The sequence below is a fragment of the Podarcis erhardii genome (genome assembly GCF_964252035.2).
Source record: "Podarcis erhardii genome assembly, chromosome: 14".
NCBI lineage: Eukaryota > Metazoa > Chordata > Lepidosauria > Squamata > Lacertidae > Podarcis > Podarcis erhardii.
Window position 1 is genome coordinate 39901361 of NC_138503.1, and position 26386 is coordinate 39927746.

The 26386-nt window shown below is 43.0% G+C and overlaps 1 protein-coding gene across 2 annotated transcripts in view; it reads right to left on the reverse strand.

Moving 5' to 3' along the window:
* Positions 1-102: 102 nt before the first annotated feature.
* The window catches only part of PDXDC1 (pyridoxal dependent decarboxylase domain containing 1), a 44172-nt gene continuing 17888 nt past the window's right edge, over positions 103-26386 (reverse strand). For both annotated transcript variants that reach the window (XM_081839709.1, XM_081839708.1), the window contains exons 2-23: positions 24999-25072; positions 23787-23852; positions 23120-23203; positions 21597-21743; positions 20901-21090; positions 19238-19306; positions 19076-19154; positions 17913-17997; positions 16711-16759; positions 16427-16528; positions 16148-16273; positions 13292-13342; positions 11508-11571; positions 10533-10609; positions 8768-8873; positions 6967-7138; positions 6134-6240; positions 5634-5755; positions 4421-4513; positions 4243-4339; positions 3198-3302; positions 103-2491 (exon numbers count right to left, since the gene is read on the reverse strand). In XM_081839709.1, the coding sequence (XP_081695835.1) occupies positions 2238-2491; positions 3198-3302; positions 4243-4339; positions 4421-4513; positions 5634-5755; positions 6134-6240; positions 6967-7138; positions 8768-8873; positions 10533-10609; positions 11508-11571; positions 13292-13342; positions 16148-16273; positions 16427-16528; positions 16711-16759; positions 17913-17997; positions 19076-19154; positions 19238-19306; positions 20901-21090; positions 21597-21743; positions 23120-23203; positions 23787-23852; positions 24999-25072 (2319 nt within the window). In that variant the 3' untranslated portion in view covers positions 103-2237. The remainder of the gene's footprint in view (positions 2492-3197; positions 3303-4242; positions 4340-4420; positions 4514-5633; positions 5756-6133; positions 6241-6966; positions 7139-8767; positions 8874-10532; positions 10610-11507; positions 11572-13291; positions 13343-16147; positions 16274-16426; positions 16529-16710; positions 16760-17912; positions 17998-19075; positions 19155-19237; positions 19307-20900; positions 21091-21596; positions 21744-23119; positions 23204-23786; positions 23853-24998; positions 25073-26386) is intronic.

A 26386-nucleotide genomic window follows, 5' to 3' on the forward strand; every position in this document is an offset into this window, starting at 1 on the left:
CTTTTTTGTGGTAGCGGGAAGATAGACATGCACCTGAGCACGAAAGTTTATTTTCCTCTCAAGCTGCTTACATGTGAAAACCTTGACACAAACTCACGATACTAACAAGTTGAAGAACCTTTATTGAAGCATTTGGGAAGTATCTAAATTAGGTCTGTATCCCAGCAAAACTGCTGGCTTAACAATATAAAAACATTAAAATTTGTATTAACGATTATAACTTCAACCCATTTCTCCTCAGTGAACCCCAAGTTAATATTCATTTTACCAAATAAAATGCCAAGGAAGATGAGAATTTGTACTTTAAAAACAAAACAAAGAACACCCCAGTTCTTATTTAAACAAAGCAAACCTATTAAGGTTGTCTGTTTTTTAAGGATTCCCAGTTCCTTAAGAGTAAAGAATGAATCAACAGTACACTTAACAGTAGTCCTCATCACACACCAAGGCAATGCCCAATGCATTTTGCTCATCAAAATCCACTAGCAAAGAAAATACTTTGAAGGATATTACAAGCCTGTTGTCAGAGAAGTTTGCTTCCTTGGGCCAAGGAACAAACCAGATATTGCAACTATCATTCCCTCACACCATCTACCTTCTCCAAGCCTGACACACATAACTGACTGCTAATGTAACTTGTACCACCATGACCATAAGTTACTATCTTTATAGCAGGGTGGGAAATGATGTGCGTTTTGCCTTCAGTCTGACCTTCAGCTTATATGTACTTTCACTATGTGTTTGGTTACTTGAGTTTCAAAGCAGTTCAGACAAGCAACTTCTTCCACTATGACATGGTGGACTCCTCTTGTGTTGAATGTTCATTTTCTGTGCCTGGGTGCTGCCACTGCATTATTTAGGAAGGCAAAATATAATCACTGTAATATTCCCTTGCAAACTGCCATGCTTTCATTCAGCAGCCGTGTGAGTATAGGATTAGGCTGTAGTTCGTTACCAGTCATTGCAAGGAGGAAGCTATTAACTCCAGGAAAGATCCTTTAGGAAAAAAGGGATAAATCCCCCTTAAAAAAACAAAAACTACGAATTTTGAAGTAATTGATCAAAGACTGGGCTGGGGATTGATCACATGAACTCTCTCCTTGGATTTTCTTACCACATGAACAGGAGCAAGTTCAATAGGAACAGAATTAAAGCAATCACTAAAGTGAATGCATTACAACAGGGGGATGAAATTGAATATTTTCTCTTTGATTAAAGAAAAAAAGTTAGCTCATTTCTTTAAATAGTGCAGCAGTGTAAATAACCTAACAATTTCTTTGGGTATTTACAAGATCTAGCAAATGTAAACTACAGATCAGAACAATCCAGGATAGCAGTACAGGAAACATCACAGATATGCAACATTGTCAGCTCAAAAGTGTTTCACGAATACCTTTCGAAAGGTGTCAAAGAGACTCTGGGGGGTGAGTTGCTCTAAAGCAAAACTACCCTATTGGGTTTGTCTCCTAAGTGGGCCTGAAGCAGGAAAGTATGGGATATCTGTTCCCAGCAGCCATGGTGAGGAATACTCCTACAAGAGGAGTGTTGGCCTCAGACTGCCAAACTTTTGCTGCAGGTTTATGTGGTGGTGGTAGGGAATGCCCAAAGTGGTGCTCAATCACTTATATATGTACACATGAAGCAAACTTTCACAATTTTTTTAAAAGGCTATTCATAAAACCAAGGGAACTGTATGGAGGGGTGCCTACAGATTTACCTTTAAAAATAAGGTAGTGAGCAGTTGGTAGATTTATTAAACAGTTAGAATCTTCTTTTCTTTTTTACAAAAACACATAGCACCAAGTGCAATTGATCATTCCAACCTAAAGGGAAGTGTCTGCATAGAGCGTCTTGAAAATTAAGCAGCAAACCATTCTTTAGGATGCCAGCTGGAGACAAGCTGTATCCTGCATTTGCAAACTTCAGTGGCGAAGAAACTGCTGTTTACCACCTGGGCAATGTGAACGTAAGCCGGACAGAAAGCAACAATGGCAAAGTGTACAGGAAAAACCAGGCCGATGCCCCCCGCAGAGAAGGTGAAAGAGGGTGGGGTGGGGAGAAAAGACTTCTTCCACTAAACTCTGTGCAAAAATCTCCAGTCGATCACAAGTTTAACAGTAGTCATTACTGTACTAACTGTGGCACTGTTCACATTTTAAATGCATCATTAGGCTGCCCCTGCTAGAGAGGGAGTGCATTTTTTTGTACAAAGTCTTAAAATGCACAGCGTCTGGGTTTTATCTTAGACTCTCTTGTTCCTCGGATGTAGTGCAGTCATTTGCCAGGGCCTTCGCCTTGTCGCCCCGGGAATCTTCAGGGCTTTCCGGGTTTGGAAGCATGCTCTCTTCTGGCTGTTTTGAATCACCTTGCCCAGCAGGGGGAGCTGCAGCAGGCCTCTGCTCTGCCCTCTCCAGATCATCGATGTGACTCACCGAGCTGGTCTCACTGAACCCATCCGAGTTCCTCAAGGACCTTCTAAACAGCTTTTGTCCTGGGGCAAAACAGACACACTTGATTTAGCGCTACGCAGTCACAGCAAGGTCTGAAATGCTGCCTGCTTGTTTCCACAGTTGGGAATTTATGGATGGAAAACCAAGCCTTTTCATAAGGTTGATTGGGCATCAGTGGTAGACATTTATTTATATATTTCATAAAAATGTTATGCTGTTTATTTTTAAAAAAAATCCTCAATGTGGTTTACAGAGAGTAAATAAAATTATCGGTAAGAACAACTATTAAAAACATTCAGAAAAAAATAAAATAAAATCCGCAGCAAACTAAAAACAGATTGTGTCAATAGGCAGGGAGCTCCAAAGCTTAAGTGCTGCTCCACCATAAAAGATTGATTCCTTACAAATATGGAACGAGTATTATGTGGCACCTGTCACAGTGCCAGTTGCACAGATCAAAGTGGGCATATAGGAGGTAAGGTGATATTGCAGATAGATATGCCCTGGGCATATTTGTGATTCTGGGCACTTACAGCAAAAAAGAGAGAGAAAACGATGGAAGCGGGAACGGGATTCAGCATTCTGAGCTTATAAAACATTATCCCATTTGCCCTAATGGAATGGCTTCTACTGGGACCTACTTCTAAGCAAGACACTATTGGTTCTCACCAATGGTTCACACTGGTTCTCACCAACGGTGAAACTCTCCAGCAGCTTCTCTGAAACGCGACGGAAGGGAAGACTTACCAGGGAACCTCTGCTTTGCACGGCTTGACGTGGGCGTGGGAGGTGGGGTGTTCCCAGTGCCCTGCACTTTGGAGACGTACGTGGGCTCTGTAGATTCTAAAGAACCTGGCAAAGGGAAGAGGGTTTGGTTAGTGGCCCCTCAGATCATACCTGAAAACTAGGTTTAACGTGCCAAATTATAGGATGGTATTTATAATCTGATTCTATTTGGCTGAACTTTATTGTACCAAAGGCATGTCTGTCTCACAACCTTCCATTTAGATTTCAACACAACAACATTCCAAAGCAAACCACGAGTGGAAAGTTGCTGCTGCTGAGTCTTCTGTAGCATTAGATGCTACATCTGAAATATAGCATCTTTCCTGGAGCTCTTCAGCTGCTCCAAGTGAAGCTATTTGCAAACTTCTGAATGGCCCTCCCAGTCTTTTCCAGAGCCTGGGAGTTTGAGAACACTCCTAGTTCTCAATGTGGAAGGGCTGAGTCACAGTTTTTCCACCTGGGGTTGAGAAGTTTTAGGAAGAGAGGGACATATGCAAAACATCCTACGTGCTATTAGACTATGACTATAGGAAGAGTCCTTCGGAATCTGGCTTAACGTCCATCTATTCCACCATCCTGCCTTCTACAAGGACCAACCTGATGCCACTGGAATTCCCCAAGCAAGGTACAAAGGGAATAGCCCTCTTCCTATGCCTGTTCCCCATCAAGTGGTATCCCCAAGGTAGAAACTTGGAAGTTCTATTCAGTTGTCACAGCTAACAAGATCATAACAAGAGCCAGGCTGGATCAGACCAAAGGTCCAACTAGTCCACTGCACTGCCTGGATCAGTGGCTAACCAGAAGCTTCTGGAAGAGTGTCACCAGCAGGGCATAAAGGCAGAAGCAGAGAAACCAGTAAAGGAACGGCATCCATAACCATCCTCCTTCAAAACCACCACAGCTGCACATACACTTTGAAGGGCCTACTAATTCATTGCTCCTGCAAGTTGCTAACGTTGGTTCAACCCCCAAAATCATTGGTATAATAATCCAAGTTTCACCCCACCTGCTGTTAGGTTAAATGTTCTTCCCTTTGGTGAAGCATGAAATGGAGAAAACCAGTTGAGCACAGAGCCCACTACAGGAATCTGTCGGAGCAGCCCCTGAGAAAACAAACGGGGTTGGGGAAAAGATCAGTGTGTTGCCAAGAAACAGGATGCAGTGTGTTGCATCTGGGCACTCACCTCTTCAAGGAGTCTTTCCTCATTTGCTTTCTGCAGCTGAACCTGCGCTTCCTGTATGCCTTTCCGTACAACTTCAGTCATGTTTTCCAGCAGCTGATGAGAAATTGAACAGCACACCTTATTAGCATTTCTTGTATTCCTGATCCGGTATGGTGTTGCTAGTGCATTACCTCCAATGTAGGAATACCACGAATCATGGATGACTGCCCATATTGACTTGAGAGAGCTAGCTGAGCTTACAAAGGGTAAACAAAAACAAAAACTGGTGCATGCACAGCTGTTTTGCAGGCACTAATAGGACTGGGCCTTCTTTCCCCTTCTGCCACTTTCAAACAGTCAACCCCACTGCATTGCAGGGGGTTGGTCTAGATGACCCTTTGGTCCCTTCCAACTCTAAGATTCTATGAAAGTTTCTTTAAGGTGCTTGCCACTGTTCACAGATCGATCAGCAGCCAGGTTTGCACAGCATGGCAAGCTAAGAACAAACCTTGGCTGCAGCTCGTCCTGGTTTGGATGACATGCTATGCCAATTGTTGGCTTAGCTCAGCACAGCGTAGCACTAAAAAGAGACCAGGAAGTGATTGCACGTTACTCTCCAGCAGCAAGCCGCTCAGTGTGTTAATAGTCTCTGGATTTGCTACTGATGACAGCTGGAAAGGAAGCAAGCTGTAACCAGAAGCTGTGGGGTAGTTCATTATTCCCCCCCCCCCCAAGGAAATAAAATCCACTCATTAATTACTTGCTGCCCTATAGAAAGTTAACCACCCTGGAATTAAAATGGAACTATCATGAGCTATTTAAGTGATTAATTTATCTGGATTAGAAAAGACTGAGAATGGAGCTGCAATGATCAATTTAATTAAGATGCTGCAGCTGGGAGGGGAGGCAATTCCTAAGCCGGTTGTTATTGCTTTGCTCATGAATCAGTTCTTAGGTGCTTAACACCTTGTGATAAACCAAATGTTAGCAATTTATGATGTGGCACATTGAATAAAGGAACACACACACACAGTGAGTTATGGGAAAGAAGTCAAGTAAGTGCCAATGTTGTGTGTGTCGTTTTTGTGGTGACAGGCTAGCATAGCTTCTAGAAGGAGAATACATTTATCATTAAGGGGCCTATAGGAAAACTAAGCGCAGGGCAATCAGTATGACCAAGAAGAGGTCTGCTCGTTATGCTGCCACTCTGCAGTCTTGTACGGTCAGTACATACCCTTGAATTCTCTTCAATTTCTCGGCCTGTCGCCGCAATAGTTTCAATCAGCTCAGAAACATCAAGGTCCTCAGTGACCATTCCAATATAAATACAGTTTTTCTCCCCTCCAAATTCTGGACCTGAGAAGTGGAGGAAAAAGGTAGAATGAGGTTCACAAACACATGCTTGTTTTAAACAGGTGTCGAACTTATTTTTAAAGAGAAGTTTTGGGACCCCTGGATTCAGGGTAAGCCACAGCCCTTCCCCATCAAAAGTGCTTCTCTCTTCCACTCTTAATCCCTTTTTGAAAATTCCAAATTCTGGAGAATTTTAAAATTTTGCGACTAGAACAATTAAAAGTGACCAAAGAAAGCTAAATATAAAAATGCAAAATTCCTCTGTTTGGTAGAGAAACCAGTATTATTGAATTGTTACAGGAGATCACACACACACATTGATACCTAGACTTCCCCATCATTTCACTGCCCCATTGAATAGTTTCAGAAGTAGTTTATTACCTAAGGAAAACAACAGATCTGATTCCAGCTCATTTAGTTTTTTCAATAGTTCGTTGTTAATCTTCTCCACTTCTTTCTCCTGTTTGTCTTCATTCTGCCCCTCGTACCTTTCAAAACCAATTCAGATGGACTATTTATGGTAGTGGTAGAGTTTTGCAGTAAAAACTGTAAAATCCTATCTTGCTGTCCAAGAACAGTTTGCAAAAAATTTGCCTTGATTATTCATTGTACACCATGTCAACATTACTGAAAATTTTCAGTCACACTGTCATTTGTGCTTTGCACAAATTTGCTCCAGAAGTATGCATGTAGTCTGTTTAACCTGAGCAGTCCTAAACCCTATGAGTACATGGGAAAAATTAAAAAGACGCTCTGAAAATACCAAAGTGGGAAACCATGATCAAATATGTTTGACATTATGCAAATATTAAAATGGTAGTAAATGGTAACAACTCAGAGGAGGAAGAAAACATCCAGTAAAGTGGAAGGGTGGCAGATTCAGCACAAAGAAAAGGAAATACTTCTTTCCACTGAATTTGCTGCTGAAAATTTGGCCAGACAGCCACTAGCTCAGATGCCTTGAAAAGGGGGCTAGACAAATTCATGGAGGATATGCCTCTCAATGGCTACTGGGTGAACCAATGAGCAAATCACACAGCCATACTCTTCTGGAAACAGGAAGAACTGGCTGCTCCTGAGCTCAGTTTGGAAGCTTGTCTAAAAGGGGGCACACATGGATCCACAGCAGCCTCACTGCTGAAGATCTATACATCTATATGCAGCCTAGAGCTCTCAAAGAGCCTTGAGGAAGTCTGTGCAGAGCAGCCACTCACCTTACCACTCCAAGGCCTGGCCAGCTGAGGTCTTCAACATAGGCGAGACCTACAGTTCTTTTCACTTCCTGCTCAAACTCATCCCTGAGTTGCAGTGTGCACGTCAGCACCGGGACCTTCAGTTTAAGGCAGTCCACCAACTGGTCAACGTCTTGCACTTCAGTTCCTAAAACTGAAACGCTTGGTCGATTAGCATGTTCTGTGGTAAACACAGAGGCCAGCAGGACTGTTTGGAAATGGTGTTTAACCCCACTTAAACTTTCATATATGCATAAACGTGATTCCCCTACACGCTGGTGAGGGTGTGGGGACAGGGGACGTAGCAGGTATGATTATACCCACACTCTGGAAGGATTTGAAGGCACACACTTGAATGCTTGGTACAAGAGTGTATGGTGTATTGCCCTTATGGAAAAACTGACTCACAAATTAAGGCTGGAAATAGGAATGAAGCAAAAGACACCTTTGCAGGAGAATTCTGGGAATTAACTTTGCTCACAAATTCTCCAGAAAACCAAAGGACCAGTTCCAAAGGTTTATACTACCTTGCCGACAAAGGTCCGTATAGTTAAAGCTATGGTTTTCCCAGTAGTGATGTATGGAAGTGAGAGCTGGACCATAAAGAAGGCTGATTGCCAAAGAATTGATGCTTTTGAATTATGGGGCTGGAGGAGACTCTTGAGAGTCCCATGGACTGCAAGAAGATCAAACCTATCCATTCTGAAGGAAATCAGCCCTGAGTGCTCACTGGAAGGACAGATTCTGAAGCTGAGACTCCAATACTTTGGCCACCTCATGAAAAGAGAAGATTCCCTGGAAAAGACCCTGATGTTGGGAAAGATTGAGGGCACAAGGAGAAGGGGCGGCAGAGGACGAGATGGTTGGACGGTGTTCTCAAAGCTAACAACATGAGTTTGACCAAACTGCGGGAGGCAGTGGAAGACAGGAGTGCCTGGCGTGCTCTGGTCCATGGAGTCGGACATGACCAAACAACAACAACTGTTATAAGTTGTGGTGTATGTATAGGAATACAGGTTTTCATATTGTATTTTGGTGGTGTCTCCAGGGAGCTTTAAAGAGTAACAATTTTAATAGAAAAAAAAGAAAAGGAATAATTTCACTCATATGTGGTGGTGGTGTTTTAAGTAGCTTAGCTAAGACCAATGTTAGAAACTGAGGTATGAAAGCTAGGAGCTAAATAACACCTTAATTCTAGGTTATGTGTACAACAATGGAATGTCTAGGCGTGCTTTTTTATAACAAGAATACAAAGCTGAAAATGAACTGCAGCTAAAATATTAAGTTCATTTTTCACATGGTCTAGTCCTTCCTCTGCCAACCCCCTAATATTCTTTAGAGGGTCTCTTCTCCAGCCTTCAGAGAGAGTAGCTGGACGTGGGGAGGCAGAAAAAGTCCTCCTTTCCTTCCACTCTGAAGTTTTAAAATGAAATCTTAGGCGCAATACTGTGCCCAGAGCTCAGAAACCGCCTGCGCTAATGAAATTCCCTGTCGCAAAATGTGCCTAGAACAATAGGAGTTTTGAACACTGGCTAAGACTCAAAGTTGGGTATGACCCAAATAACATACAGGCTACAACTGACGCAAGATCACAGATGTCTGGGTCCTTTTGGACCCAGATGAGGGTAGAACAGGGTGTAACAGAGTGGGGGGCACTTAGGAGCACTTCGCCAATGCACACGGTGGTCAAGAACGGAACCCCCCTGTGAAATGGTCACTGCCTGTATATGGATAGCAACAACTCCCCCCCCCCAAAAAAAATTAGTCAAATGCGTCCAGTTACCTGCAGAAGTCATTAATGGGCTAAAACGCACACAAGCGCCTTCATCCTCCAGTTCTACCAAGTCAACACCACTGGCAGGCACCAACTGAGACAACTGCTCTCCCAGCTGATGAGACAAAGCAAGATTAAAGGGGTGTTATTGATCACCCATTACTCATAACTTATTTACTCCTCCCCTTTTTTTCTCTCATCTACCTATGTAGTACTCCCAGTCAGTCCCCCTTTTTTGCTCCACATTGCTTAGTTTCTGTTGTGGTTTTTGCTCAGCTCAAGGAGTCTCAGCCATCTTCCCAGCCTCAGAATAGCAGGGTGTGTGTCTCTGTGTGTGTGTCTCCGTCTTTCCAGCAACTGCAAAGCAAGCCCCACTCTTTCTGCATCCCTGGAGTTATAAGGAAGGCTGGGGTAGTTTGGCTGCTGCATTGTTAAAGCAATCAGAATGCCTTGGCCATGCAGTCTGCTAGCCTTTCTTACTCCAGAAGCAGAGAAGTGGGAGCGGGCAGCAGTGTTCCTTGGCTGCTGCTTGGTCATGGAAAGTTGTGGGACAGAAGGATGGGCAAGCTCTGTGCCTCCTTTTCCCATGAGAAAGATAGGCAGAGCTTCCTTGGTCTCAGCTTAGCTTTTTTAAAATAAATAAATAAATAAATAAATAAATAAATAATAAAAAAGCAAATAACGTTACAGCAGCTAGAAAAACCCAATAGGAAGGTATTTTACATACATGAAAATATAACAAAAATATAACAAAAAACATTAGGCACTGCTTTATGTTTAATCTTCTGTTTCAATATAAATCAGCTCTAAGGCTCAGAACTAATTCCCCAGGGTCAAAGAGACCATGCCCTTGGTTCCACCTGGGAGAATACCATGCAGGGTTCCAATTCAGCAGATGTGCCTTGAAAGCCACACCACCAAAAGGGAAGGAAGAGGCAACCACAATGTTCTGCTTGGCTACTGAGGCCAGTCCCAAAAATGTGGGCCTCTCTACTCACGGTAATGTGCATGGGATTCCCACCCAAGTAACGCATGAGCCTCCAGATCTGCTAAGCTTCTGTGAGTGCTGCTGCATCATGCTTTGGTCTGCCCCCCTAGTTTCTGCCATAGGAATCTTGACCATCAACCACCTTCTCTCTAAAAGCCTGTTCGGAATCAGGCTGCTTGTGCACGCAACTGGGGGGAAAAGGCTTAGCTATTCTGAGCCCCAAGTTCAGAAAGCTGACCAGGTGGAATGTACCGTTCCCAACAGCAGCGTGACCTCATGGGGAAGATTAACACAATAATTGAGGGCACAGAATGTGCCTGTAAGCTGCTATGGGCGCAGCTCTTTTTGAAAAAGAAGCATATAAGTAAACTCAGTCAATCAAGGCCATGCCACCAAGAGCTGCTTCCATGTCTATGCTCTGTTGTAACACTATAAGACCAGGCATAGGTAAACTCGGCCCTCCAGATGTTTGGCCTACAACTCCCATGATCCCTAAGCTAGCAGGACAAGTGGTCAGGGTTGATGGGAACTGTAGTCCCAAAACATCTGGAGGGCCGAGTTTGCCTATGCCTTTGGGACAATATAGCAGCTGCTCCTGCACTGAATCAGTAAATTTTAGAACCCACTTAAGCCGTTCAAATGAAATGCTTGTCAGACAAAAGACCTGACATAAGCTGCGTGTATTGGGATTGTTTTCCTCTGCACAAAGGGGCCAGTGATTATACTTAAAATGTTTGATTGACCAATGCCTGGCATGCCTATGAAGAGATAAGGAAGAATACTTACCCACTGATTAAAAGTATCACAAATGTATCTCTCATTGCCAGTAATTGTAGGTGTTTGGGCAGAATGTAACATATGATCTGAATTCAAAGAAAAAGGGAAACTGAATTTCCTGGGTTAAAAACGTTTTGGCAAAGGCTAAAGAATAATTCATTCATCCTACTTTTCTCCCTTGAATTGATACAGAAGTGAACATTCATATCTTCATATGAAGTTGTATTTATCTGAACTTTTAGCAAGTGATTAAATGACACGGATCTGCTATTGTTACAGTTGTATCCTGCCTTTGAAGTGCCCTCCAGACTGTCAGTATTTTGTGGGAGGGATTCAAATCCAAATCAGAAATGTAGGGTTGTTCCCAACAGTAGTTATTCTCAGAGCAGTTCTTCTCATTGAAATTAATGAGCAAGGCATACATATTTAGGTCTATTAATTTCAGTGGGTGTACTCTGAATCAAACTTAGTTGGATACAACTCTTGGGTTTGCAGAATTAAAGTGGATTCAACAACAAATCTGCAATTTTAAAAAACCCAGACTTTTATGGTAGGGAAATAGTCCTCTGTTCAAAGCTGCAGCCTCTGAAGCACCTTTGAAGAAAAGCTGGGGGGGGGAGAGAGAGTAATAGAATTGTAGAGTTGGAAGGGACCCCAAGGTTCATCAAGTCCAACCCCCTGCATTTTAGGAATCTCAGTTTAAGCATCCATGACAGATGCCCACCCAGCCTCTGCTTAAAACTTCCAAGGAAGGAGAGTATTGTGGGGGGGAAATACAGATGACTAAACTTCAAAAAGAGGGTCTTAAGTTCAATACTGATGTTAGCACCCCTCCAACAAAATGAAAGAACTTGCGTTTGTTATTATTTTTAGTCAAAACAGATCTCTTTTATAAGAACTCAAATTTCAAACGTGTTCATAATAAAAATCAACAAAAGCAATGTTATCTGTGATTATAATGTATTTTCACTGAACTCTACTCACCTATAGGGGACAGTTCTGGGGAAAACTTAAATACCACCACAGGAGAGCTAAGTTCATCTTCAACCTTGGAATTGAGACATTCAGGGGAAAAAATAACAATAAAACCCACGTTCCAAAATGTTGTGAGAGCATCTTAAGGCTGTGTACAGAAAATTAATTCTCTAGGGGCCATGTCATTACCACATCTGGCATTAGTGCTAACATTCAAATGGCAAGAGAACCAAGATATCAGATTTGAAAGACAGCCAGCCTATGTGGCATACTGGTTTACAGGGTTGGACTAGGATCTGGGAGACCAGGGTTCAAATCCCTGCTGAGCCATGGAACTCCCTGGGTGACCTGGGCCTTGTTCACCGTCTCGCAGCCTAACCTAAGTCAAGAGTTGTTGTGAGGATAAAATCAGGACCAAGAAAATCATAGAATCATAGAGTTGAAAGAGACCACAAGGGCCATCGAGTCCAACCCCCTGCCAAGCAGGAAACACCATCAGAGCACTCCTGACATATGGTTGTCAAGCCTCTGCTTAAAGACCTCCAAAGAAGGAGACTCCACCACACTCCTTGGCAGCAAATTCCACTGTCGAACAGCTCTTACTGTCAGGAAGTTCTTCCTACTGTTTAGGCGGAATCTTCTTTCTTGTAGTTTGGAACCATTGCTCCATGTCCGCTTCTCTGGAGCAGCAGAAAACAACCTTTCTCCCTCCTCTATGTGACATCCTTTTATATATTTGAACATGGCTATCATATCACCCCTTAACCTCCTCTTCTCCAGGCTAAACATGCCCAGCTCCCTTAGCCGTTCCTCATAAGGCATCATTTCCAGGCCTTTGACCATTTTGGTTGCCCTCCTCTGGACACGTTCCAGTTTGTCAGTGTCCTTCTTGAACTGTGGTGCCCAGAACTGGACACAGTACTCCAGGTGAGGTCTGACCAGAGCAGAATACAGTGGCACTATTACTTCCCTTGATCTAGATGCTATACTCCTATTGATGCAACCCAGAATTGCATTGGCTTTTTTAGCTGCTGCGTCACACTGTTGACTCATGTCAAGTTTGTGGTCAACCAAGACTCCTAGATCCTTTTCACATGTACTGCTCTCAAGCCAGGTGTCACCCATCTTGTATTTGTGCCTCTCATTTTTTTTGCCAAAGTGCAATATTTTACATTTCTCCCTTTACATGCTACCCTTGAGCTTCTTGGAAGAAGGGTAGGCTATAAATGTGATAAAGTAAAATATAAAAACCAAGGCTGCAATCCAATCAGCATTTTCCCAAGTGTAAACCCACTGAATTCCCCAAGGTGGTAAAATACCTCCCACTTATGCCAGGTGTTATTATCCCAGACCCACAGCTCGGTTTATGCAGGCAAAGAATCACAGAAGGTTTCAAACATACTTCTTTACACAACTGTCCAGATTTGTTAGAAGGCTGTGCCTGTTTGCGTTGGATTTTTTCTAAAATCTGTCACCAAAGGTGGATTTAGGGAAGTGTGACCAGTTCAGTTGCACTGGGTGTCGGGCCTCAGGGGCGCTGCAGGGTCGTTGCAACTATGATTTGCAATGGAGCATGAGAGGCGGGGAGGGGCGCCAAATTTTGGCGTCGCACAGGGCACCGCTGGAATCTGAGACCTCAAGGTCTGCTACTGTTGTCATTGTACTATGTATACAAGACCACTTTTCCTAAGCGAAAACAGGAATGTGGGAAAACAGGAATGTAGGGTGGGTTACAGGCTTAATATATTGTTGCTATTGTTTAAAAAAAATTAAAGTGCAAAAGGAAAACTTACTGAGGTTTTAATAAAATCCTGATTCTTCAAGTTTTCCAACAGCCGTTGACTCTAAAAGAGTAGATGAAAGTTGGGAGCAGGAAAGAGATCAAACAAACAACAACTACATAAGCATTACAAAACTCATTAAATTCTTGATGGGTGTGTCAGCTCGATGGAGACTTAAATTTGTAGTGGCAAGCCAGAATCAATCTAAGATGCAACTAGTCTTAGTGGTCCCTCCTTCATCTGTAAATGGAATAACAACAAATTTGCTCAACGAGTCCTTGTGAGGTTGAAATCAAGATCCTAAAGCACTTCACACTTTTTTAAAAGATTGCAACATAAAATGATAAATGGCAACATGAATTTGCCTTTAGCTGTTTTAATTTAAAAGCGCCTCAAGCCATCATGAAGTATTCCAACACCACCTCTTCCGCCTGGTCAAAAGACAAGTAGGCTGCTCTTGCAGCCACCTATAAAAGCTTCCTAAATGGCCCCTGTTGGGAAGCCTGAAAGCTGCAGCTTGAAGATTTTCTAAGAATCAATTAAATTATTAAAAAGCAGAGCAATATTCACAGTCTTCCTAGGATGACGTGTTCCTTAGCAACACAAACTGTTCACCTCTACTGGCTTTTGGTCAATTATTGCATACACAAAGGGTGGTTTCTGAGGGCTCTGATGAGGGCACCCCTTAAGTACAGTAGTACCTCGTGTTACATAAACCTCTGGTTACGTAAACTTCAGGATGCGAACACAGCAATCCACAGCAATTCACTACACACGCATGTGCAGAAGTGCTCTACCGCACTGCACGCATGCGCACAACAAGCCCCTCTGGTAGCGAAAATCTCAGGATCCAACCGGAGCTCCAGAACAGATTCCATCCGCAACTGGAGGTACCACTGTATTACGGATCATCATCATTATTAACATTTCTCAGCCACTTAATACAAAAGAAGGTGTTTCAAGTTGACTCGACAGAATAAATCAAAGACAAGCAAACTGAAACCAGAAAAAAATATAAAACAAATGACAATACAAAATACGTAAGATGCTCATCCAGTGCTCATTAAAAAGGACAATGCGTATGCACCCAAGTACATGCAACTGTCATGAGTATAAGTGGGAATAGCGCATCCCTTAAACAGTGATAACTGAATATACTGGTAAGGGTGCACATCACACACTAATGCCAGTGGGATAACAGAAGCACTTTCTCCAAGCAGCAAGAACAATACAGAGCAGGTGCCAGTCATCTTTGCCAGATGGATACTTAAAAAGACCACTTCCAAAACCAAGGAAAGGAGGAAAACAAGGAAGGCCTGATCAGGCTTTTTTTAAAAAAACAGCTTTTAGAGATGTGGTGGGGAGGCGGCAGGGGACCGAAAATGATTCACCAAGCAGCTAAAAACAATGAGGTATATGGCCAACACTCGCCCCCGCCTCCATCAGCTGGGGTTTTCCATCAGGGTTGACTCTTGGGGCTTTTGGGACTAGATGCCTTAAGGGGGTCCACCCAGCCACCCTCTCCTCCTCCTTCCCACTGCCACCCCTGCCCAATCCCTTGCTCTTCCTCTTTGGGTCCCAATCTGCTCCACAAGGCAAATGGAGGCTGCTGCTGCTGTTCCTGCATGTTCTCTTTGGTCTTGCTGTTGCTTTACCATTTGGGGAAGGCAGATGAGCAGACAGCAAAGCAAGGAGGAGTGAGGCTGCAGCACAAGAGGCAGGGGGTGATAAGCAGCAGCCCCTCTGCCACGGCTCATCAAGTGCCTGATTGTTCATTTATTAATCACGGCCCACCCACATCTCAGAGGTGCTGTACAGAATACAACAGAAACAGCTAAGAGGCCGTTTAAAACAATACAGAAAATAGCAGCAACTAAAAGGAAAAAATCCTGCTGATGTCAGCCCTACTTCCTGACACCTTTTATGACAGGAAGTGCCTTGGGAAAACGCACAGCGGTGACTCACTGCAGCATGCAAGCCCATGATCAAAAGGGCAAGGCCCCAAGCACAGGAAGGCAGTGGACAACGTCTTTCCGAACTGGTGACAAGATGTGTCAACTGTTTCACGCTCTCACCATCAGAGGGTTGGCAAACAATTAAACAAAGCCTGTAAAAGACTTCCTCTACTGGAAGCTCATATGTAAGCGACCATTTGCAGTTTGCCAATCAAGCCCTGCTCCACTGCACGACCTCGGTTTCTCCTTGGGAACATGGAGAAGCTGTAGAGCATAAATGTTTGGTCAGCTGCCTCCTTCAAATAGTGAATCATTATATTACAAGACTCAGGTAAATTATGTGACGGACCTATGATTAGATTTCTGTGCTTGAACAAACTTACTTCAAAGCAGCTGTCAAAGACCCTAGTTTTGAATGGAGCAACAGCATATGAAGATGGGTCTTTAAATGTCTTTGTTTGCATCATTTCCCCAATCTAAAGCCCTACTCCCCCCTCCAAAGTCTCTGTTATCTCCACCGGGGATTTTTCTTTAAACAAAAAGCACTCAGCTGTATTTTCTTCCCTCTGCCCTGCCCCCAAAGAGGGCCAATAGATACTTGGAGGAATTCAGATCAGGACAAAGGAGTGTGCAGGAAAACTTAAAATCTCCTTTCCTAACATTGTTTCTCTGGCCAAAATCAGCCCTACATGGCTGTTTTGATGGATAATAAAGTAAAATAATAAACACATTGTGTGACCCATTTACAGGTATCCTGTGCTACATCTCACACACGCATATGACACATGCAAATAACTCATCTCTTCTTTGGCTGGAGACTGAGAATGCAGTAACACCACTGTATACATAAAACGAGAAATGCCAGCTCATCCATGGAGATGCACAAGAGCCAAAGCAATGCCCAACTTCTTACCAACTGAGATGAATGTTTTATTTTTTCCACAATCCCATCGTGTCCAAGGTACTGCAAGGAGAGCCACAGAGGCAGAGCACGCAGCTTCTCAACTGCCTGGCTAGAGGTCAAGCCTGCAACCAAGGACTGTGAACAAAACAGCAACATATTTGCATTCATTACTTTTTGCTGGATTTGTTATTCCATCATATGTGAAAAATTCAGGGTGAATGTAGGGGTTACCAGCCTTTTGGTGCTTTGGATCAAGCAGTGAGCATATATACAAAGAAACAAGCCTACCAAAGAAGGATCCTCATGTCTATAAAGAGTCACTGCAGGCACTGCTGGGAGACCTAGCCAGGGCCCCAGAGTCAGGGTCATGCTGTCACATTTGGTTGCAGCCTGCAGAAAGGAAGGCAGAGTTATATTATTTGAGTACAACTTGACTGTAGGTATAATGAAACCACTGCACCTCTAAAACCCATCTTGAACAGTTGGTTCAGGAGGATATCATGATCAATGGTATGAAAAGAGACAGAATAAATTCAGACCCTAAACCCACACTGAAGAAAGCAGAAACATACCAGTACAGATGACGAGACATAACCCAAAGCCAAAGTAGCCAAATTCACCCTGAAAGAAACAAGAAAACTCAGTTTTAGATTACACTGGATATTCCTTTCCTTCTCTAAATGCTAACATTTCACTTTAGTTTCATTTAAAATATTTTATGATTCTGTACTTAGGGAAGCTGTATGTGTATGTTTAATGCAAACGCGGTAGAAACTGGAATTTATTCCAAGATTCTGGATCTGAAAGAGACACTTTGTTTTAATCCAGTTAAGGCAGGGGTTGCCTGGGCCAGTTCACTCCAGCAGAAATCCCTCCGTAGGCTAGATTGCACATTCACATAAGCGCCCCCCCCCGGTGATTTCTGGCGTCTGCGTTGACGTGATTTTTGGTGTCTGTGCAGATGCAGTTTTCGGCATCTGCGCATGCACAGACACAATTTTCATCGCCACAGAAGCTAGTCCCCGTGCTGCTCTGCACCAATTTAGCACAGCACGTGGGGACTCACCGAGCGGGCAGCTCAGTTCGGGGGTGGCTTGTGGGCCAGATAATGACCCCCGTGGGCCACTTGTGGCCCATGGGCCTTAGGTTGCCTACCCCTGGGTTAAGGGCTAGATTTTAATGTTTCTGTCTGCCTACTTCATTTGTAACTTCATTCCAGTTTGTAAACCTGTCACAGAAGAAGCGTCTGGCTTAGCACAAAGCAGTTTCCTGTGACTCTGTTTTCCACAAATACACAGCAACGAAATAGGCTTTTTGGAATGTCTTTATGAACCACAGGCCATGGGGGGGGGGGCGACAATGCATGCTCAGTGGGCTGCAGTCCGGCAAACTCCTTTTCTTAGGGATGGCATTGCACATTGGCAATATAGGTAAAACCCTTCTTCTCAACAGAGGTAGCTCTTGCACAGCACTGTACTGTCCTTTAAAACTCTCCCTGAAACAGCTCTGTGAAAACCTGCTCATCAAAATCTCCCCAATTTTTTAATCAATGCCGTCTATTGCTTTCCCCCTTTTTACAATCACTTCACTTATTTCTAATTTAGGAGATTTTTAAAAGGGGGACTGTATTTCAGGATGGGAAGCGACTAATGAAGAAGTCAGATGCAAAACCACGCACAAACCTGGCCATGCCATTTGTGCACGTGTTATTTACCTTCATGGGGATCTCATGCACAGTTAGTCAACTTAACATTACATTAAAATGGCACTGTACCCTTCGACATGTAGCCACATGCCGTGCTGCTCACAGAGTTCTTTCAGTCGCCCAAGTTTGTCTGTGTGCCCTGCTCCTGGTGTACCTGCATCGAAAGGGAAGAAGAACAATCCAAATGCAAAAAAGATGGGTCACTTATGGCCGCAGCCACTTAACATGAACTTCTCCTAGGCACTTTGTTAGGCTCAGAATTCGTTGGAATTCCATTTCAACAAAGTAAAGTTTTATAGTAAGTAGTGCAGCGTTCAGTCTTTTCTATTTCCAATACCCCTTTAGCAACAACTGCCCCAGGGCAGTCTTCCTGTGTTAAGGAATATTTGCCTCCCAGTCAACACATGGTGGAGACGTGAGAGCATGGCTTCCCTTTCCAGCCACCTGATGTGCTTGTCCTGCCTCAAGCTACACTCCAGTAGCCTTGTGTTTTTTTTAACAGTACGGAGCCCAGAAATGGGGGCTTTATTTTGATAAGCATGTTTGCATGGAGCACTTCAACTGTCCAAGCAACTCAGTAACCATCTGAGCCCTAAATTTTGGGAAACCAAGATCCCCCACCTTCAGCAGGCATCTTTTTTGTACCTAGCATATGGGGGTGGGGAGAAAGGAATAGCCAGGGGTGCGGTCAACCAGCCCTACTGAGACTTGGTGCGTGGCTCAGCTGCGCTGCTGCATGCAGGCCCCACCCAGAATCCAGTTAATGTTGCAATGAGAGGGACCAGAGTGGGAGCTTCTCCCCCTTTGGAATACTCCTGGTGCTGTCATCTGGGCACTGGCTAGCACTCCCGTGCCTGAGGCCTGTTTAACTCAGAGAAGCATAGGTTTCCCTACTTTCCCTCCCTCTCTGCTGTGGGCACAATCCTAGCTCTCATTTAAAAGAAGAGAGGCTTCTAGACTTCATAGTCAGGTTATTTAGTTATTTAGTTAGTGAGTGTGGAGGGGCATTCCATCATGGGAGCCCCCACCTGCAAATCTGAAGTGGAACAGCCCAGACACTGGCTAGCTACCTCCATGAAAACTAGGACCAAGCCTGACAACTCAGATATAAAGCAGCCAGTTAACAGCATTCTACCTATAAATTAGAAATTTGAGGTTCTATGGGAGTAGGTGAGAAAGTGCATGGGGAGGGGGAAAGTAGTAGTCAAATTTCATCTGCTAAAGATACCTACCAGCATTGGCCACTAGCAATATTGGTAGCTTTCCAGAGTCAATGTCCTCCTTAATCAATTTGTCCAGTAAAGCAACATCCTGCCACCAAGCAAAGGGGGGAACAATTATTTATGTACACAAATGGAACAAGGCTGTGTGCTGCTGCTTCTGCTCAAACTTACCATCTGATGCTGAGATCCAAACATGGTGTTACAAGGCACCCGGCACATGCAGGAAAGAGGCAAACCAAGCTGCAGAGGGAAGAGACAGAAGTTATATCCCTAATGTGATCCGAGCGTTTCAGATTTCCATGTTTGTGCATGTTTTTGAAGAAGGCTAAGATGGGCTTATTCAGATCTGCTTATTCAGAGCCATGTTGCAACCATTCACCGTGATCTGCACGGTTTCTAAACACAAGTTAAGGTCACTAATTTATAAAGCCCTAAATGGCTGGGAGTCTAAACACTTGCTGGACCACCTTTCCCAGGAGGTGACAGTCTGGCCAGAGATACTGTTGCAGGGGTGGGTGGGGAAGGAGATGGCGACCTAGCCATGGGCCTTATCAGTTGTGATGCCCAGCTGGCAACCTTTCTGATAGGAGTCAAAGCACTATTATGCTTCTCAACATGTAAACAAAAGTAAAGTTGAGAAATCTAAACTGATGAAGTATAATGTGTGTGTAATTTAAGTGAGGAGGTATGCAACGGCAGAATAGAGAAAACACAGGTTTAGCTTGCAACTTGAAAGGCCTCAATCTCACAGAGCTACTTTATCATTTGGAAAAGAAAACTGCCACTGACGTTAACCATAACTTTGAGGTTTAAAAAGAACTGAAATGCAACGGACCCAACCTTGGTTCATACGTGGAAATCTGCGAGAAGGACCACCTGGCATAGGTAAAGTGTGTCACAGCAGGGAGGTCATTAAGTTCTATGTATACGTATCTTGAGCAGGTAGGTAGCCGTGTTGGTCTTACGCAGTCAAAATAAAAAGTACAAAAATAAAAATTTGTCCAGTAGCACCTTAGAGACCAACCAAGTTTGTTCTGGGTATAAGCTTCCGTGTGCATGCACACTTTTTCAGATACACTGGACAATTTTTAAAAATATTTATTTATATCTTGAGCAGTGAGCCCCCAGTGGACTGCACAGCTCTTTTGGGCCAGATGTCTAATTTTACAAACTGAATTGAGCTCAGAAGCCATCGGTTTTTCCCATTTCCAGCATAAGCAACCTATACTGAGTGCTGATTGGCTCTTCCTTCTGACAGCTATGAAGCCACCCCACACTCCCCACAAGCAGCCTCTAAGCATTTTTATTTGAAGGAACAACATAAAAAGTTTAAACTGATGAACACATGCCAAGCACCTTAATTAAAAATGAAACGAGAGCCTGCCTGAAAGAATTGGGGGCATCCACATTGGAGTCAGAGTCAACCAGGGGTCTCATTACACTACACTGGCTCCCATCAGTAGGTACAATGGCAAGCACCTTAACTTGGATAAGATATAGGCTGCAATTCTGCATCCAGTCAGGTGAGTTAAATCCCACTGAAGCCAAACTGTATGCAGGGTTGCGGTCATACTAGGTGGAATACAGAACATTCTATGTGAATGTAGGCAGGCAGGCTAAATAACCTTCAGAGTTCCCTCAGCTATAACATTCTGCAACAACAGGACATCAGAATAAAAAGATACCATCTGAATGTGAGTAAGAGAGACAAGTTTATTTCACAGATGCAAGGATATTTCAACAGAAAGTATAGATGTGTAATGAAACCAGCTAAGGGGACAACATGACAAAGAAAGTGTCACTTACAGATAAGACTCCAAAAGTTCCATTTTACCTGATTGCAAAGAGCTTGTCCCAAGCCTGCTCTGGCTGCAGAGCTAATGTATATAACAGGCTGCTTGTTATACAGCACATTAAAGCCTTCAGTTGTATAGTCTTCGTAGCGAGAGTGAATCACGAGTCTGCAGACTTTTAAAAGGCCCTCACGGTCATCTTCATGATAATATGCTGACCCATTTTCAAACCTGTTAAGAGAAATTATTACGTAAGTAAGAGCTTACAGAAAAGGCACCAGTTCACTTACCAAACATTACAATTATGCAGAAATGGAAGACACTTTCTACTCTGAATGCTCAAAGGGGGGGGGGGGGAGTTCTTGTCCTTCAACTTAAATTGAACAGAACAGTCGCATAAAAAGGTTCACTTATTTGTCCAGAATAAGATTCAAGTAAGCCAGGGGGTCAGGAATCCATGGTCCTCCTAACGTTTTTGGACTGAAACCCCTATCATTCCTGACCATGCTAGCCGTGGCTGATGGGAGCTGGAGTCCAACTACCTCTCAATGGCTGCAGTTTCACACAGGAGAAGTTAAGGTTTGTGCAGTCATTGAATACCTTGGCTGCCTCACACCTTCAAAACTGCCACTCCAACTGGCTGTATCATTTTCATATATTTGGGATTATAACTCAGAACGTTTTTTGTTTTTTTTTACTGTAATGTTTATAATCAAGTCATTCATAATGCAGGATACCTGAAAAGTCTGCACAGCCACAGTGTAGTGTCAGAAAGGATCCTGGATGTGAGCTTTCTGAGCCTCTCTCTGTCCAACACAGAGATGTAAGCTGCCAGGCTGTGTCCTAAAAGAGCCATGTGACCCTGTTCTCCAACATTCTGAAGCCTGCAAGCCAGAAACACATTAGAACGACCACCAATGTTGCAGAAATCATGCGTCTCATTTTTGCACAGCAAATCCTTCTGAAAACATCCTGAAAATAGGTCATGCGTTGATTTCCCTGGAACTCGGGTTTAAGCCGTATTTGTATTTCAAATATTGATATTGTGAATATCCCAAAGAGATGTATGACAAAAATTTTAAAACTGATACAATATTTAAAGCCAATAAAACAGCTCCCCTTGCGTGTTCCTCTGCTGCTCTGTGAAGAGCTTTCTTTTTAGACAGGTATTTGATTTTAAGCTATCTTACTTGCTGTCCCTGTGGGTTTTTTTAATGTTATTGGTTAATCTTTTATTGTATGCTAATGCTGCACTGCAAGATGCCTTGAACGTTTTATTGGAAAGGCAGGATGTAAGCAGCTGCCTGAACTGACCAGCAACAGCTCTCCAGGGTTCAGCAGCTGTGGCTCATGGGCAGGTGGTGGTGGTGGAGGAGGCAGTGACATGCTCCCATGGGCAGCAGTGGTGCCCTCTTTGGGACAGGAAAATCAGCAGCAATGAGATCAGGGGAGCTCCACATTAGCAGCAGTGGCCATCCAGTGCCTCTACGCCTCCGCCATCATGAGCTGCCTCTGGGTTTCGGACAGAAATATTCTCCAAACCTACTTGGAGATACCATGGGTAGAACCTGGGAATTTCTGCATGTAAAGCTTATGGTCTATCACTGAGCTGCAGCCATTTACACAGAAAGAGCTATTTCCAGCAGAAATTTAGGCTTGCAGTCCACTTAGAATCTCTTTCCTGAAAGATTCAGATTGTTCATATTGTCATCAATTCAGTTTTCTGAAAGATACAGGCAATCTGAAGAAATGGGGCCACCAAAGCAGAAATTATTTCATGCTGCATGTAATTTCCCATTAATAATGTAATGAAGCAAAGCACGTATCTCTTTAAGAGAGAGCAGTCTGAAAAAAAATGAATCTTTGCTTTATCTGAGTATCTATTGTATCAGGAATATACAAAGCCTTTAATTAAGTGTGTTTTCTTGTGTTCCCCGATATAAATAGGTTTAAATAAGTTATGAATTTAATAATAAAGGAAAACTTTGTTATTATTATTAATCCCAATAACTATGAGTGGAAAGTAAAATGGCATAATTCCACAAACATTGACTGAAAGCTCAGGTAAAAGCTATAACAGGTAAGCTGCTCTTATGCCACTGCTTGTTCCAAGAGGTCATACGTATGATGTAGCAGGTAGAGGAACATTAATGCATGTGCTTTCAGTTTTTCTCATGCAACACTCTAGCAGCAGGTGTAAGACAGCCGCTCCTGCAAGCAGAACACCTTTGGGTCCAAACCAACATGTACAATTGTTTACCGGTAAGACTGCAACGATTCCTCCTCCTCATCTCCATGCATAAGGTTTTGAACTAACTGGAGAATGCTCACCATGTCTTGTCCACTAAGGGGAGAAAAAGAAAGCAAAAATGATGTACCAATGCATCACTATAGTTTTTTCGGTAATTTGTTGAGAGGCTTTTAATATTTTGTCTAGAAATGCACAGTGAACTCGGAAATAATAATGTAGATTATGATTTCTCTAGAAACACAATGTAAATACATTCCAGGGACTTGGAAAAAGAAATCATCAATGGTTATTTTCCTCTACCCCTGACTCACTGTTAAGAAAACCACAAGGAGCACAATCCACTGAAGCTGTTTTATTTGTGCAATGCATTATTGGCAGGTTAGTTGAGCGAGTAAATTAAATGACTGATTTGAATGGTGTGGCAAAAGTACCAAAGTGCACAAATAAGAGACTGTGTTTTGCTGCGGCTGACAGGGGACTAGTCTCCTTGCTTATGCCACTCTGCCAATACAATCTACTGAATGAGAACACCCTGGTTAAGTGTATTCTTAGCAGCTTGTAGGCTAGTGCCTGAGTTCTGGAAATGCCAGGAACAGAACCTGAGACCTTCTGTATGCATAGCATGGGAAGATAAAGGATACAATATAAAATCATGATTCATGATCATGTTACTCACCTGCCTTGAAGTGGTCCAGGAATATCTTTCCTTGTATACTTTTTTTCATTTTCTTCCTCCACTTTCCTAGTTTGAACATACCACAGTGAGATGTTTAAATCCTGCCTTTGGTTAAGCCACACAAAATTTCCACCACAACTTGATTTCAAAGGAAAAGCCATTCATTTTTTCAGTAGTTCAGTAGTTTCTAAAGTGCTGAACCTGATCTGTTCTAATGGGCTGTTAAAGGTTAAACGCCGACTGAAAGAAATGACTAAAGCAGGTATTAAAAATGATCAAATATTGTTTAAAAGATTTGTCAGCAGACAATTTGCCATATAAAATGAACTTCAAAACAGGAAATACAACACTACCTATTGACAAATTGTAGATGTGATTTTTTTTTAAAAAATGAAAGCTTAAGGTTTATGACCTACAGATCACTTGTATTTTCTTGAGTGCTTCCAATCTAGCTGCTACAACAGAAGCCAGTTTAATTATTCCTCACATCCGATGCAATACAATAATCATTTTCTCCTAACTATAAAACCTGGGGTTGGGGTTGGGGTGGGGAACCTGCAATATGAAACACCTGTTGTCTTTAGAACAGTTAAATGTAAACTTAAAGGGAAATTCTAGACTAGGCATATATGCAAAGCAACCTAACCCACCATAAATGCAATGGGATTTTTGTCTTGGCCAGCGGCCAGAGTTCTTTCATACTCTAGTGCACCACGAAGACTGAACACCTGGACCAGAGATGAGCAAGTGAGGCTGTGTGAGTTCTCAGTTGTTCTCATGCAGGGCCAAACTACATAAGATAATAAAAACTTGGCACTTGCCTGCCTCTTTTATAAACAGTATGTAGCAGGTGTGGAGAGGGTGGATCAGAACTATGATGCACAGGGATGTAGACTTTTTTTTTATTTTAACCTTTGTACCCATTCTGTGGTCCCAATGAAAATCACCCCATCCTATGAAGCTGCTTTCAGGTTGCGTGAAGTGTTAGGAATGCAATGTCTATCTTGCTGCTTCCCCAAATCACGGGACATGGTCAGGGGAGCACAAGTGCTGTCCTTCAATGACAAATCTAATTGTTCATTACAAAATCAAAAGGGGATTTTGTTATTGCAACTACAACAATAGGCTCTGCTGGACTGAGCAGAAAACTTATCAGCAATGATGTCTTTCTAATACTCCTGAATGTTCTTCAAGGCTGATATTAGTAGGTACCTTTGATTGTCTTCCAACATCTTCATCGCCTCATTAAGATTCTTTCCCATTTCTGCTAAGGTAGGGTCAACCATCTGTTATTAAAATAATAATATTTATGTTAGCTTTTTAACACACCAATATGGCATAAATCAAGCCAATAGCATTAATTGCATAAATGTTCTGAGAAAAGGTTAATTTTCTCCACGTGTGTGAAGGAGGAGCACCTGAGCCCAAGGCTTGTGATAGCAGGACCTCACCACAGGGAACCATGGAATTCTACTACATCTGAACAAAGCCAAAGTCATACAAGCCCACTTCTACTTCCAAGAATTACATGTCTTGGTGGCCACTCAGGCAGAGGCTCTTTGAGATGCCTGTCCTCCAAACACCCAAAAAGCTCAGGCCTACAAATCCAACATCCCTTTTTTCATTCAAGGAAGTTTCTTCTGTCCAGAAATGAAAAACAAAGTTATTTAGTGACTGGTTATCCTCGCTACAGGAAGTTGCCTTATAAAGAGTCAGAACATTGGTCCATCAAGCTTAGAATCATCTTCTGTTGACTGGGAGTGGGTTTCAGGCAAGTCTATTTTCCCAGCCCTGCACTGAAATGCCACTGATTGAATCTAGGACGTTTGGCAAACATAGCATGTGCTCTACCCCTGAGCCATGACCTCTATTAGGCTGTGGATGTTCTGATGAATGAGTATATGCTCACATAAATGGTTTATTTGCAGGAGCAGTGCAGTACCAAAGAAGCTCACTCACAAAAGATGCAACAATGGCTTCCATGAGCAAGGTATGCTGGGGACTGGAAACCCTCGTTTATAGAACAAGGATGGGGAATCTGTGGTCCTCTGGATGTTGCTGGACTACAACTCAGTTATACAAGCTGCTGCTGCTGCAAGTTCCTTAAGCTCCTCTTCAATGTTTCCACCACTCATGTGAGCAAGCCATTTGTGAGAATGCCTATTCATACAGGGCCAATTCATAATGTACAAATTGGTTCCAAGTGTCGGAAGCATTTGTTATGTGGCCTGGTACTCCGGAAAAGAAAATATCCAAAATATCCAAAATGAGAAAAATGTTCTACAATACGACAATGCACTGTAAGGGAAACAGGCCCAAAGTGAATATGATTGCACACAGAAGTTAAAATGAAGCCATGGTAACACATCCGCCTAATTATTGTGTATACTTCAGATTAGCAGGTGGCGTGTGGTACCTGAGACACTTGAAGGTGAACCTGTAGCAACCTTTGCACATTTATGAAAGGGAGAGCCGAGTCAACAACTGAAATATACAAATCAGATAAGGCAGTCAGGAAGCCAAACATAAGCTTGAACAAATGGTGTGACTCCTCTTTCCTCATATGATTGGCACAGTGGCAAATTTCTTCATTAGTTCTA